The 14938-nt window shown below is 47.6% G+C and overlaps 1 protein-coding gene across 1 annotated transcript in view; it reads right to left on the reverse strand.

Moving 5' to 3' along the window:
• Positions 1–14938, reverse strand: part of PRKCG (protein kinase C gamma) — a 948319-nt gene that overhangs the window by 867843 nt on the left and 65538 nt on the right. Inside the window, exon 2 of the mRNA XM_063942766.1 lies at positions 8395–8426. Within this exon, the coding sequence (XP_063798836.1) occupies positions 8395–8426 (32 nt within the window). The remainder of the gene's footprint in view (positions 1–8394; positions 8427–14938) is intronic.

Genomic DNA, 14938 nt, shown 5'->3' on the forward strand with positions numbered 1-14938 from the left:
ACTCCCGACTGCACTATTTCATAACCTTGATTATACAGGACACCCTAGTGCTGCTGATGGCCCCCTGCAGTTTTATGGAACAGGTGCCAAGAGCGTTGACAGCATGCAGTGATGGGTAAGGTGAGACCTGGCTGCTGCAGCTCCATTATTCCTGTTTCTCTCCCTTCTTTCAGTCTGCACTGTCTCTACTCTCTACCCCACACAGCATCCACTTTCTCTCCAACTGCCCTTTTCCCTATGTGACTGCTGCACCCTCATTGTCCTAACTCGGACACTCTGTTACCCCACAGCTCCCTTCTGTTTCTCTACTTGCCCCTCTTCTTGTGTGACTGCTCTGTCACTGCTCTGACTCTGACACCCCCTGTTTGCCCCCCAGTCCTCTCTCTGCCCCTGTTCCTCTTGCTGTGTGACTGCACTCTTAGGGCAGAATTCAAATGTTTCCCCCCTATTGCGCCTGCTGGCAGCAATTCAATTGTTTATGTCAATGGGAGCGATTTCAGCATTTCAGGCCGGGAAAAGGCGGGCAAGCTGAAATGCGTAAAATGTGACCTGTTTAGGTGCCCAAAAGGGCTTTTTGCAATCACGCCCATGACTTTAGTAGGGTTTAGCCGCTTTATGCGCGATAACGGGGGACAATCGACTATCGCCCCGTGATCTCCAGTCACTTTAGACGGGAGGTCGGGCTCAATATATCAATTGAATATTGTCCTTATTGTCACGTCTCTGACTGTATTACCCCACAGCCACAGCCCCCTTCAGTCTCTCCACCTGTCTCTATCTCTGCCCCTCTGTCTTAGTACTGATTTTGACCCCCTTTATATTACCTTCCCCCGTTGGCCTCTCTCTGCCCCTACTCCTCTCCCTGTATGACCCCACTCTCATTGTTCGGTCTCTAACTAAATCCCTCAGCCGCCCCTCTCTCTCTGACTCTCTTTCGCTCATCGCATCATTGCCGCACACCCACATTGGCCAGTGCCTCCCCAGCCACTGACCTCACCGCACGTCACTGCCACAAAGTGCCCGCTATTCAGGTGTTGCTAAGCATAATATAAGGGAAGCATACTTATGTTTACACAATAATGAGATCCATGTTGTGAACAATTCAAAATAAAACATTTCTAATGTTAAATCCATTTTTCCTCTATCCTAGGTGACAGGGAACAATGCCAAAGAGTTTTATGTTGTCATAGCAACTCTGCAGGGATGAATTTATAGGTCAAAATGTTACAAATTTGAATTCTATTAGGAAAGGTTATTAAAATGACAGTTTTGGTATAGGGTTTTCTTTTATTTTGTGAACACTAGGTATCTATTAAGCAGGATTAAAGATTCAGATTGCTTTATTCTTCCTCTTCAACAAATCAATAAAACCTTGACTTATTAGTTAAAATAATACCAAAGACAAAAAAAAATAAGATTTTACTTACCGGTAAATCTATTTCTCGTAGTCCATAGTGGATGCTAGGGACTCGTAAGGACCATGGGGAATAGACGGGCTCCGCAGGAGACATGGGCACTTTAAGAAAGAATTTAGATTCTGGTGTGCTCTGGCTCCTCCCTCTATGTCCCTCCTCCAAACCTCAGTTAGAGAAACTGTGCCCGGAAGAGCTGACAGTACAAGGAAAGGATTTTGGTTATCCAGGGCAAGATTCATACCAGCCACACCAATCACACCGTATAACTTGAGATAAACATACCCAGTCAACAGTATGAACAACAACAGAGCAACAGGTCAACCCTGATGCAACCATAACATAACCCTTATTTAAGCAATAACTATATACAAGTATTGCAGAAGAAGTCCGCACTTGGGACGGGCGCCCAGCATCCACTATGGACTACGAGAAATAGATTTACCGGTAAGTAAAATCTTATTTTCGCTAACGTCCTAGTGGATGCTGGGGACTCCGTAAGGACCATGGGGATTATACCAAAGCTCCCAAACGGGCAGGAGAGTGCGGATGACTCTGCAGCACCGATTGAGCAAACACAAGGTCCTCCTCCGCCAGGGCATCAAACTTGTAGAACTTTGCAAAAGTGTTTGAACCTGACCAAGTAGTCGCTCGGCAAAGTTGTAATGCCGAGACCCCTCGGGCAGCCGCCCAAGAAGAGCCCACCTTCCTAGTGGAATGGGCCTTAACTGATTTTGGCAGCGGCAATCCAGCCGCCGAATGAGCCTGCTGATTCGTGTTACAGATCCAGCGAGCAATAGTCTGCTTTGAAGCAGGAGCACCAAGCTTGTTGGAAGCATACAGGATAAACAAAGACTCTGTTTTCCTGACCCTAGCCGTTCTGGCTACATAAACCTTCAAAGCCCTGACTACATCAAGCAACTCGGAATCCTCCAAGTCCGTAGTAGCCACAGGCACCACAATAGGTTGGTTTATATGAAAGGATGAAACCACTTTCGGCAGAAATTGTGGACGGGCCCGCAATTCTGCTCTATCCGCATGGAAAACCAGATAGGGGCTTTTATGTGACAAAGCCGCCAACTCTGACACACGCCTAGCCGAAGCCAACGCTAATAGCATGACCACCTTCCACGTGAGATATTTCAACTCCACCATTTTGAGTGGTTCAAACCAGTGGGATTTCAGGAAACTCAACACCACGTTAAGATCCCAAGGTGCCACGAGGCACAAAAGGGGGCTGAATATGCAGCACTCCCTTTACAAACGTCTGAACTTCAGGTAGAGAAGTCAACTCCTTTTGAAAGAAAATGGATAGGGCCGAAATCTGGACCTTATTGGACCCCAATTTTAGGCCCAAAATTCACTCCTGACTGTAGGAAGTGAAGGAAATGGCTCAGCTGGAATTCCTTCGTAGGGGCATTCCTGGCCTCACACCAAGCAACATATTTTCGCCATATACGGTGATAATGTTTAGCCGTCACGTCCTTCCTAGCCTTTATCAGAGTAGGAATAACCTCCTCCGGAATGCCTTTCTCCGCTAGGATCCGGCGTTCAACCGCCATGCCGTCAAACACAGCCGCGGTAAGTCTTGGAACAGACAGGGCCCCTGTTGCAACAAGTCCTGTCTTATAGGCAGAGGCCATGGGTCCTCTGTGAGCATTTCTTGCAGATCTGGATACCAAGTCCTTCTTGGCCAATCCGGAACAATGAGTATTGTTCTCACTCCTCTTTTTCTTATGATTCTCAGCACCTTGGGTATGAGAGGAAGAGGAGGAAATACATAAACCATCTGGAACACACACGGTGTCACTAGTGCGTCTACAGCTATCGCCTGAGGGTCTCTTGACCTGGTGCAATACCTCTGTAGCTTTTTGTTGAGGCGGGATGCCATCATGTCCACCTGTGGCAGTTCCCACCGACTTGCAATCTGCGTGAAGACTTCTTGATGAAGTCCCCACTCTCCCGGGTGGAGGTCGTGCCTGCTGAGGAAGTCTGCCTCCCAGTTGTCCACTCCCGGAATGAACACTGCTGACAGTGCTCTTACGTGATTCTCCGCCCAGCGAAGAATTCTGGTGGCTTCCGCCATTGCCACCCTGCTCCTTGTGCCGCCTTGGCGGTTTACATGAGCCACTGCGGTGATGTTGTCTGACTGAATCAGAACAGATTGGTCGCGAAGCAGGGTCTCTGCTTAACGTAGGGCGTTGTATATGGCCCTTAGTTCCAGGATATTGATGTGAAGGCAAGTCTCCTGACTTGACCACAGACCTTGGAAATTTCTTCCCTGTGTGACTGCCCCCCACCCTCGGTGGCTTGCATCCGTGGTCACCAGGACCCAGTCCTGAATGCCGAATCTGCGGCCCTCGAGAAGGTGAGCACTCTGCAGCCACCACAGGAGAGACACCCTGGCCCTAGGGGATAGGGTGATCAGCCGATGCATCTGTAGATGTGATCCAGACCACTTGTCCAACAGATCCCATTGAAAGGTCCTCGCATGTAACCTGCCGAAGGGAATGGCCTCGTATGATGCCACCATCTTTCCCAGGACTCGCGTGCAGTGATGCACCGACACCTGTTTTGGTTTTAATAGGTCTCTGACCAGTGTCATGAGCTCCTGAGCCTTCTCCATCGGGCGATAAACCCTCTTCTGGTCTGTGTCCAGAATCATGCCCAGGAAGGGCAGACGAGTCGTAGGAATAAACTGCGACTTTGGAATATTTAGAATCCAGCAGTGCTGTTGTAACACTTCCCGAGAGCGTGCTACGCTGATCAGCAACTGCTCTCTGGACCTCGCCTTTATGAGGAGATCGTCCAAGTATGGGATAATTGTGACCCCTTGCTTTCGCAGGAGCACCATCATCTCCGCCATTACCTTGGTAAATATTCTCGGTGCCGCGGAGAGACCAAACGGCAACGTCTGGAATTGGTACTGACAATCCTGTACCACAAATCTGAGGTACGCCTGATGAGGTGGATAAATGGGGACATGAAGGTATGCATCCTTTATGTCCAGCGACACCATAAAATCCCCCCCTTCCAGGTTTGCGATGACCGCTCTGAGCGATTCCATCTGAAATTGAACCTTTTCAGGTATATGTTCAGGGATTTTAAATTCAATACGGGTCTGACCGAACCGTCCGGTTTCGGTACCACAAACATGGTCGAATAGTAACCCCTTCCCTGTTGAAGGATGGGAACTTTTACCACCACTTGCTGAAGATACAATTTGTGAATTGCAGCTAACACTATTTCCATCTCTAAGGGGGAAGCTGGCAGGGCCGATTTGAGGTAACGGTGAGGGGGCATCTCTTCGAATTCCAGCTTGTATCCCTGAGACACAATCTCTATAGCCCAGGGATCTACCTGGGAGTGAACCCACTTGTGGCTGAAATTTCGGAGACGCGCCCCCACCGGGCCTAGCTTCGCCTGTGGAGCCCCAGCGTCATGCGGTGGATTTTGTGGAAGCTGGGGAGTACTTCTGTTCCTGGGAACTAGCTGTATTGTGCAGCTTCTTTTCCTCTACCCCTGCCTCTGGCAAGAAAGGACTCACCTCGGACTTTCTTGCCTTTTTGTGATCGAAAGGACTGCATTTGGTAATACGGTGCTTTCTTAGGTTGTGAGGGAACATATGACTTTCCAGCCGTAGCTGTGGAGACCAGGTCCGAGAGACCGTCCCCAAACAATTCCTCACCCTTGTAAGGTAAAACCTCCATGTGCCTTTTTGAGTCGGCATCACCTGTCCATTGCCGAGTCCACAGTACCCTTCTGGCAGAAATCGACATTGCATTTATTCTAGAGCCCAGTAGGCTAATGTCTCTTTGAGCATCTCTCATATATAGGACAGCGTCTTTTATATGCCCCAGGGTTAGTAATATAGAATCCTTGTCCAAGGTATCAAGTTCCTCAGATAAGGTATCTGTCCATGCTGCTACAGCACTACACATCCAGGCCGACGCAATTGCCGGCCTTAGTAAGGTACCTGAATGTGTATAAACGGACTTCAGGATAACCTCCTGCTTTCTATCCGCAGCATCTTTTAGGGTGGCCGTATCCTGTGACGGCAGGGCTACCCTCTTGGATAAGCGTGTTAAAGCTTTGTCTACCCTAGAGGAGGATTCCCAGCGTAACCTGTCCGTTGGCGGGAAAGGATACGCCATAAGCATCTGTTTGGAAATCTGCAGTTTTCTATCTGGAGATTCCCAAGCCTTTTCACATAATTAATTTAACTCATGTGACGGGGGAAAGGTCACCTCCTGCCTTTTCTCCCCATACATATAAACCCTCTTGTCAGGGACTGGGGTTTTCCTCTGTGATGTGCAACACATCTTTCATTGCTATAATCATGTAACGGATGGCTTTAGCCATTTTAGGCTGTAACTTTGCATCATCGCCATCGACACTGGAGTCAGATTCCGTGTCGATATCTGTGTCAACAATTTGGGATAGTGGGCGCTTCTGAGACCCTGACGGCCTCTGCGACATAGGATCAGGCATGGGCTGAGACCCCGGCTGTCCCAAGGCTTCAGCTTTATCCAACCTTTTATGCAAGGAAGTAACATTATCATTTAAAACCTTCCACATATTCATCCAATCTGGTGTCGGCGCCGTCGGCGGCGACCCCACATTCATTTGCTCCCGCTCTGTTTCTACATAGCCTTCCTCGTCAAACATGCCGACACAAGCGCACTGACACACCACACACACAGGGGATGCTCTATTTGAAGACCGTTACCCCACAAGGCCTTTTGGAGAGACAGAGAGAGAGTATGCCAGCACACACCCCAGCGCTATGTGTCCCAGGAGTCACACAGTAACTTAGTGTTAACCCAGTAGCTGCTGTATACACTGTTTTTGCGCCAAATATATGTGCCCCCCCCCCCCCCTCTCTTTTTACCCTCTTCTACCGTGATTCTGCAGGGGAGAGCCTGGGGAGCTTCCTCTCAGCGGAGCTGTGGAGAGAAAATGGCGCTGGTGAGTGCTGAGGAAGAAGCCCCGCCCCCTCAGCGGCAGGCTTCTGTCCCGCGTTTGTGTAAAAATATGGCGGGGGCCCATGCATATATACAGTGCCCAACTGTATATATGCCTACTTTTGCCAAGAGGTCTCTAATTGCTGCCCAGGGCGCCCCCCCCTGCGCCCTGCACCCTACAGTGACCGGAGTATGCGGGTTTAGTGTGGGAGCAATGGCGCACAGCTGCAGTGCTGTGCGCTACCTCATATGAAGACTGGAGTCTTCTGCCGCCGATTTCGAAGTCTTCTTGCTTCTGACACCGGCTTCTGTCTTCTGGCTCTGCGAGGGGGACAGCGGCGCGGCTCCGGGATCGGATGACCAAGGGTGCGATCCTGTGTACGATCCCTCTGGAGCTAATGGTGTCCAGTAGCCTAAGAAGCAGGAACTATCTTCAGTGAGTAGGGCTGCTTCTCTCCCCTCAGTCCCACGTAGCAGAGAGTCTGTTGCCAGCAGATCTCTCTGAAAATAAAAAACCTAACAAAATACTTTCTTTTTAGCAAGCTCAGGAGAGCTCACTAAGTAGCACCCAGCTCGTCCGGGCACAGATTCAAACTGAGGTCTGGAGGAGGGACATAGAGGGAGGAGCCAGTGCACACCAGTATCCTTATTCTTTCTTAAAGTGCCCTGTCTCCTGCAGAGCCGTCTTTTCTCCATGGTCCTTACGAAGTCCCCAGCATTCACTAGGACGTTAGAGAAAGATAGATAAATATTAATTTTTCTTTTTTTTAACACAATTTATAGTTGAAAGGCCACACCCACTTTCCCAGGTGCGCACGCATTGCAGGGGGGGTGCTTCAAAAAGCCTCGCTCGGGGTGCTAGTATGGCTGAAGCTGGCCCTGAGTATAATGTAAGCCTATTTCTCAGTTCTATGCGGTCCCTGTATTTGCATGACAAAAAGGGAGAAATGTATCAAACCTAGAGAGAGGAGATATGAAGAAGTTGCCTTTGGCATCCAATCAGCTTTATCTAGCAAGTATCAAGTACATTTTGATATATAATTGGTTGCTATGAGTAACTTCTCCACTTGACCACTTCTCCCTCTTTAAAATGTTTGCTGCACCCAGGGCAGTAGAGAGCCTGGCTGGGCCCAGGTACTTTTTCAGGGGGCGTGGCCAAATCACAGGAGGTGTGGCCATGAACCCTTATACACAATATATATAAAAAATTGTATTTTAAGCTCCTGCCTGGGCACGCTGTAGCTCAGCAAAGCTGTTGCTAGTTAAGGAGAGGGGGCCCCTCCATCAGAACTGGGTCGGATAATTAGTATCATCCACCCCCCACCCCCTCTCATGGCATCATTTTGTGTCCTTTAGCCCCGCCCCCTCTACATGGAGCCCTGTATTATCTCTGCATCCTGCCAGCTTTACTAGGAAGCGGATCTTCTGGGGGTGCAAAAAAAAAATCGGGAGTGTCCTGCAGCTTCCGGGAGGGTAGGAGTGTATGAATTGATGTCTGGTGGCACATTGTAAAAATTTTTATTATCCTCATGGATAATTCCATAAATGGCGAATTAAAAATCGTATAGTATGTGTAGGAGCAAGAAAAGGAACAATAATCGCATTGAAATGTTAACTAGAACAAAGGACACATAGGGTCTATGCATCAATGCTTTGAGACAGATAAAGTAAAGAGAGATAAAGTACCCAACCAACCAGCTCCTAATTGTCATATCTGAAATACAGCCTGAGAAATGGCAGTTAGGAGCTCCATACGTTGATGCCTATGTCACATGGCCTGATATAATACAAGTAAATGATATATTGCCAGCAAATGTTGAATTACATAATACTGAATTGTATACTTCTGAGAATTACTGAGGCAAATTGTACCTAAAGCAAAATAAAAGGAAATGTAAATAAATTAATAAATTCTCACCACAGCATAGCTAGAAAATAGCAGAGGGAATCCTCCTGAGAGAATGTGAGGTAGAGATAACGCACAAACAAAGCAAAGAAGAATAAAATGCATATCTTACCCTGGCACTGGAATCCTTGTTTTCCAATTCCCCTGTGGAAACGAAAGAACAAACAGGAATTATCAGAAGAATGTGGAATGTGAATATTGTAGATTATTCAGTATTGCATGTCCCAGAATCCCACTAGATTAACACATTTTACTTGTACCATGCAGAGTGTGAAGTAAAAAGGCAACTAAAATAATGTATAAAATATACATATAATCAAACATTTATGTTTATATATGAGAATGATATAAATATTGGATGCAAAATAGATTAGCTGCAAAGATATTGGCCAATCAAGCAATAACATGAAAACTACAGTACTGTTCTTTCTTACCATGTTTGAAATCACTGACCTATAAAACTTGATTTTTTTTAAAGATTATCCCTTGCTTTATATAGTAATCATTTAAAAAAATATTTAACCCTTTCACATTTGTTGTCCACACTGCAGTGCAGCATGGAAAAAACAATATTTACCTTGAAAGTAGAGGGCACAATAGTGATGTATAGTGCTCCATTGCACTAGAGAATTTTTTTTTTTGTTTTTTTATTGTAAGGTATAGGATAGGGACATAAGGTTCTCTATTTCCCACATCCTGGCATCCACAAAGATGGGAGTACCCTTGTCTAAAAGAATTAAATCCCCTATTTCAAATGATGTTCCCCTCTAGAAGTTATTTTCAGGTGATCAATATAATCACTGTGGGTCCCCCCTTTCAACAGATGTAGCCCCTTAATAATTATTTTCTGGTGATCACCTGTGTTCACCAACGATATTCCCATGCACTATGGATGACCTGAGCTTTCCATAAATAGGGGGATGACACTAAATGTGCACTATCTCCAGCTCAAACACGCGTGTAGAGACCCTTGTTTGAAAGCGTCCACTCTTTCAATATATATGCCCCCTTAGTAAATATTATCTGGTGACCGCATGTGATCACCAGACAATGATGCCCTACAGTACACTAAACATTCAATTTTTGAGAGATTGGCGAGTAAAAAAACTAAACAGGGTTCCCCTCATTTAATTCACTAAGTTTTGTCATTAATTAAATGGTATGCCTGATTGGTCGACCATACGAGAAAGCCCTCAAGGAGTGAAGGAGTTAATACTGTATCTAGATTATTATTAATAATCTCCTATATAATAGCCCTGTGATTTTCTGTGCCTGGCCCTCTAACGCTGGGCGTGGCTAGGAGCTCTCATTGGGTTAGTGGCAGATCTATCACACCCAGTCCACACCTGATTGGGTGAGAAACGCCCTCCCACACAGGTTACATCCAATGGGAGGCTCTTCCCTTTGCCTGCTGTGTTTTCACAGAGCAGGATTAGCAATGGGGCTGATGGAGCTGCAGCTGCAGCCCCACACCCCAAAATAGTCCCACTGCATCTGCAGCATCACACCCTCCAACAATTTACACATAAACACTGATGCACATTCGAAAAGGGGGCGTGGCCACGGGTACAGCGCAGTGGCCACGCCCCTTTTTCCTATACTTTCAATGGATGCTTGGAGAGTCAAAAAACGGTACAGACCATAAAGAAAAGGGACTGTACCTGCCAGAAAGGTGCAGCTGGAGGGTGTGTCACTGCACCTGCAGCAAGTCTCTGCGCTGTAGAGAGGGGGAAAACATCCTTTTACTGCAGCGTCCTATGGGGGTCATTCCAAGTTGATCGTTAGCTGCATTCGTTCGCTGTGCAGCGATCAGGCAAAAACTCTGCACTTCTGCGCATGCATATGCAGCGCAATGCGCACGTGCGGCATACTATTACAACGAACGATGTCGTTTTACACAGGGTCTAGCGATACTTTTCAGTCGCACAGGCAGCCGCAGAGTGATTGACAGGAAGAGGGCGTTTCTTGGTGTCAACTGACCGTTTTCAGGGAGTGTTCGGAAAAACGCAGGCGTGGCTGGGCGAACGCAGGGCGTGTTTGTGACGTCAAATCAGGAACTGAATGGTCTGAAGTGATCGCAAGCGCCGAGTAGGTCTGAAGCTACTCTTAAACTGCACAAAATATTTTTGGACCCGCTCTCCGATCCCTTCGTTCGCACTTCTGCTAAGCTAAAATACACTCCCAGTGGGCGGCGGCATAGCGTTTGCACAGCTGCTAAAAACTGCTAGCAAACGATCAACTCGGAATGACCACCAATGTCTTGCTGCCAGTCCACCTGCCCCCTCCGGCATCAACAATCCCCACTCCCTAGCCGCGCCGCAGGTGGAAAAAAAGCTGCTGCGGCCACCAGCATAGATGTGTATGAAAGCGGCGCAGCGGAAGACTTTCATAGGCTTCCCTGCACCGCATACTCTCTGAGCCCCGGAGCCTCCTCTGCGTGTGATGTCACAGAAGTGCCTCCCCGCCACAACCGCGCCCAGATCCCCAGAGGCCCTGACTCCACAACACAGCACCTGGGCTGCCGGCCTGGAAGCCTCGAGATGGTTAATGTAACGGATAGAGTGCGCGATATCGCGGAGGGTAATGTCTGGACGCTGAATCAATGTAAAAGGTGACAGTGCAGCGCAGTACAGTGGGTGTGCAGTCAGGGCCGTTGCTAGAGTGTTCGGCGCACCCCTGTAAACTATAAATTTGCACCCTCGCATACTTTACAAACGCACAGCGCCCATAATGACCCCTGTAGTAGAGACACTTACACATATAATGCCCCCTGAACCAGTGACGCTTACACATGTCACGCCCCCCCCCCCTGTACCAGTGACGCTTTCACACGTAACGCCTCCTCTACCAGTACCGCTTACACACGTAACGCCCCCTCTACCAGTACCGCTTACACACGTAACGCCCCCTCTACCAGTACCGCTTACACACGTAACGCCCCCTCTACCAGTACCGCTTACACACGTAACGCCCCCTCTACCAGTACCGCTTACACACGTAACGCCCCCTGTACCAGTGCCGCTTACACACGTAACGCCCCCTGTACCAGTGACGCTTACACACATTATGCAGACAGTCACACATACACACACCAGACACACATATACATATATATATATATATATATATACACACAAACACACACACACACACACACACACACACTGCACAGCACTCTCACCTTTTATATTGATTCAGCCAGTCACTCAGTTCTGCCAGCCAGTCTCTATTGTTATCACCAGTGTCCCAACGCGCCGCATTACAGGGAAGTAGACGCACTACATAAACTACAGCTCCCAGCAGCCCTTAGCGCCGAAGCATTCCGCCCCTTAAGGCTGCTGGGACCTGTAGTTTATTGCGTACATCTTCTTCCCCGTAATGCGGCGCGTTGGGACACCGGCGCAAACAATAGTGACTGCCTGCTGTGCAAGTCTCCAGGAGAGCCACTGCCAAAGGGAGGACAGCAGCTTAGCTGCTGACAGGAGGAGAAGCATTACCCGACCCTCCCCCACTCACAGTACCTCCGAGCCCCATCCGCGGCACCCCCACACTCCCCCTCTAGCACCCGCGATAGCTCCGGACCCCCTCCCCCACCCACAGCGACCCCGCACCTGTACCTCCCGCCGCACCACCGCAGCCACCCCTCCCCCACCTGGGGCAACCCAGCAACTGCTCCTCCCCCACCTGAAGCGGGTCCGGACCACCACCCGCAGCACCCACGCACCCTCCCCCACCTGCGGCCCCACCACAACCTCCCCTTCCGTGGCACCCCAGGATCCCATCCGCCTCTTCCCCGCACCCCCTACTTCCCCAACCAAAGCACCTACTAGGTGATTCACCAGGCCCTGCATGCGCTGTTCACGCCGTTGCAAGGGGCTACGACCCCTTAACCATTGCACGCCCTTTGTCCGTGCAATATTTAACCACTCCCACAATTATGATTGGATGTAATACTCCATATAATAAAAATATTCCACGCCACAAGGGTGTGCAAGGGTTAAGGGGCCGTAGCCCCTTACGACGGTGTGAAGAGCGCCCGTAGGGCGCGATGAATCACCTAGTAATAACAATAATGATGAAGACCACTGGATCTTAAGTCACTTAAGCAGTGGTACTGAAAAATATGGTTTATGAATGGAGTTACAACACAGGGGATGCAGACAATTTACCTGCAATCAAAATCCCAACGGTCAAAATTCCATTGACCAACAGTCAAAATCCTGACAAGGTCAAAATCCCGACATTTAAAATGTCGACAGGTCAAAAACTTGCACAAGTTTTTCATGATTTTTTAATTGAAACAGACTTATTCATATTTTACCATCCCAGTGAACCTGGAGACGGAATATAATAGTGTCCAAAGCATGGCGAGTGCAGCACATTTATACGGTATCCATGTCAACATACACACCAAAAACAATGAAAAATGTGTCGACTTTTTGACCTGTTGACATTTTAAACGTCTGTATTTTGAACTTGTCAGTATTTTAAATGTCGGTATTTTGACATTATCAGAATTTTGATCATCGGTCAATTGTTGTCGGGATTTTGACCGTCGGGATTTTGATTGTAGGTAACTCATACTGATCCCCAACACAGAACAGCCAATCGTCTTTATACTTCCTTCCAGTTGAAGACTGGTGTTTGGACCAATCCCTTAAATACCTGACAATTAAAAACTTATCTTAAATAAATAATGACAAATGAAAACTGGAGTTGGAGTTTTAACATTGATTACATTTATTTTTATAGGTAATTGAATTTTTAAAAATGTCTGTATGGTGGCAGGCAAAAACAGAAAATAAGACAATTACTTGCACACAGACAAATTAATAATTTATGTTCAACTATCCTTTAATCAGAAAAGCACACCCAGATGAGCGGAGTCCAAATTCCCGGTTTGTACAATAATGGATTAACACATCATCATGGGGAGAACGCACCCAACTAATCTAAAATACCATATACATACCATATACACATATAAACATACGCTCTTTCCGCCACCAACGACAGAACAAACAATCACAAGAGAGAGGGAGGGAAGACTTATGGATCCTACACACTTGCCGATGTGTATGCTCGCAGGGCCGGCAATAGAAATCTTGGGTCCCCCATACAGTGATAGCAGTGGGGCCCCCTCAGATTATTTTATATATATTAAAGCGCAATGGAATTTGCTGTGCTATATAAGAAACTGTCCCCACATACACCACAGTCTGTGTCTCCCTGTCTCCTTCCTCCCACACACCCCACTGTCCGTCTCTCCCCAACGACTCCATGCTGCATTCCCAGCTCCCCCATCCCATCCCAAAGCCCTGTATCCCCTCACCAATCCACTCTTTTCCCGGGGAGAGGCCTCCCAGTATCCAGACCTGAATACTGCACAGCAGGAAGAGGCCGGCGCAGGGCACAGGAATCCTGGCCAGTGGAGCTGCTGTCATGTCCCGTAACTGCCTGCAACAGAGCCGGACCCGGACACTCGTGCCACACAGTCACTGTGTGCGAGAGGCTCCTGTCACTCTGAGGTTACACCCTCACCACCTACAGCTCGCTGCCCTATTTGGACAAGTTGGTTTACATCCCTGCCGGGCACCAAGCAGCATATACTTGTGGCTCCTCTGATCCTTGGGGCCCGGTACAGGAGTCCCCTTTGACCCCCCCCCCCCGTCGCAGTCCCTGTATGCGCGATATGAACGATCTCGTTAAGTAATTAACGATAAATTGTTCATATCGCTCAGTATGTACCAACGATGAACAATGCGCATCCCTGCGGCCGTTCATCGTTGGTTTTCCCTCGTTTAGCATAGCAAGCCAATTTGGACGATGGTCATTAATCGTTGAAAACGAACATCGGCAAGTGTGTAGGACCCATAAGATGAATGATGAAATCTGTCAACTCCTAACACTACAAAACTCTGCCCCCAACACCCAATAGGCTCCCTAGTCACTAGGGAAAAAAACAGAACCACCTAAAATGTCACTTATTTCTTAGAGGGAAGGGGGCAACTCTGATCTCTACTTTGGGGTTTTAAATGCTCTCAGGCTTACAAATTAGCCTTAATAAACAGAGATGACAAATAACATGTAATAGATGGAAAAAGGAAGGGAGGTCTCCCTGGCGCATTCCCTTACAATATTTCACCCCTTATACTATTCTTAACTGTAAGAGTTAAGCACACACACAAAAAAAAATGTCTCATTAAAAATACTGAGCTGGGTAATCCAATTTACCTGGGCAGCAGTGTAAAATGCAGCAGCTTTAATGGTCCTGTTACAAACTAGAGGGAAACTAGCCCACACCATTTATTCTTAATCTAATCTCAGATAAATCATATTTCTCAAGGAAACCTCTGAATGGCAGGTAACATCTCGGGTTGTCAGTTAAACTCGTTGATGTGGAACATTTCATTCCCTGGCTCAGTTTTCATTACCAATAACAGGGAAAATGTTGTTATATTGCTTTGAACTCATTGTCTAAATTGTTCACTGAAACATAAAATCTGGTCAGTTCCGGGATTCCTGTATTTTACTTGCCACATCACGTATTCTGAAAGTATTGTTTTAGGTGTATGCCAATGAAAATAGTTCCACTGTCATGGAGACTTCCACTCAAAGGTGGGATTTAAATGATATGTATGTTTAAAACCTAAGGA

The sequence above is a fragment of the Pseudophryne corroboree genome, chromosome 10 (genome assembly GCF_028390025.1).
Source record: "Pseudophryne corroboree isolate aPseCor3 chromosome 10, aPseCor3.hap2, whole genome shotgun sequence".
Lineage (NCBI taxonomy): Eukaryota > Metazoa > Chordata > Amphibia > Anura > Myobatrachidae > Pseudophryne > Pseudophryne corroboree.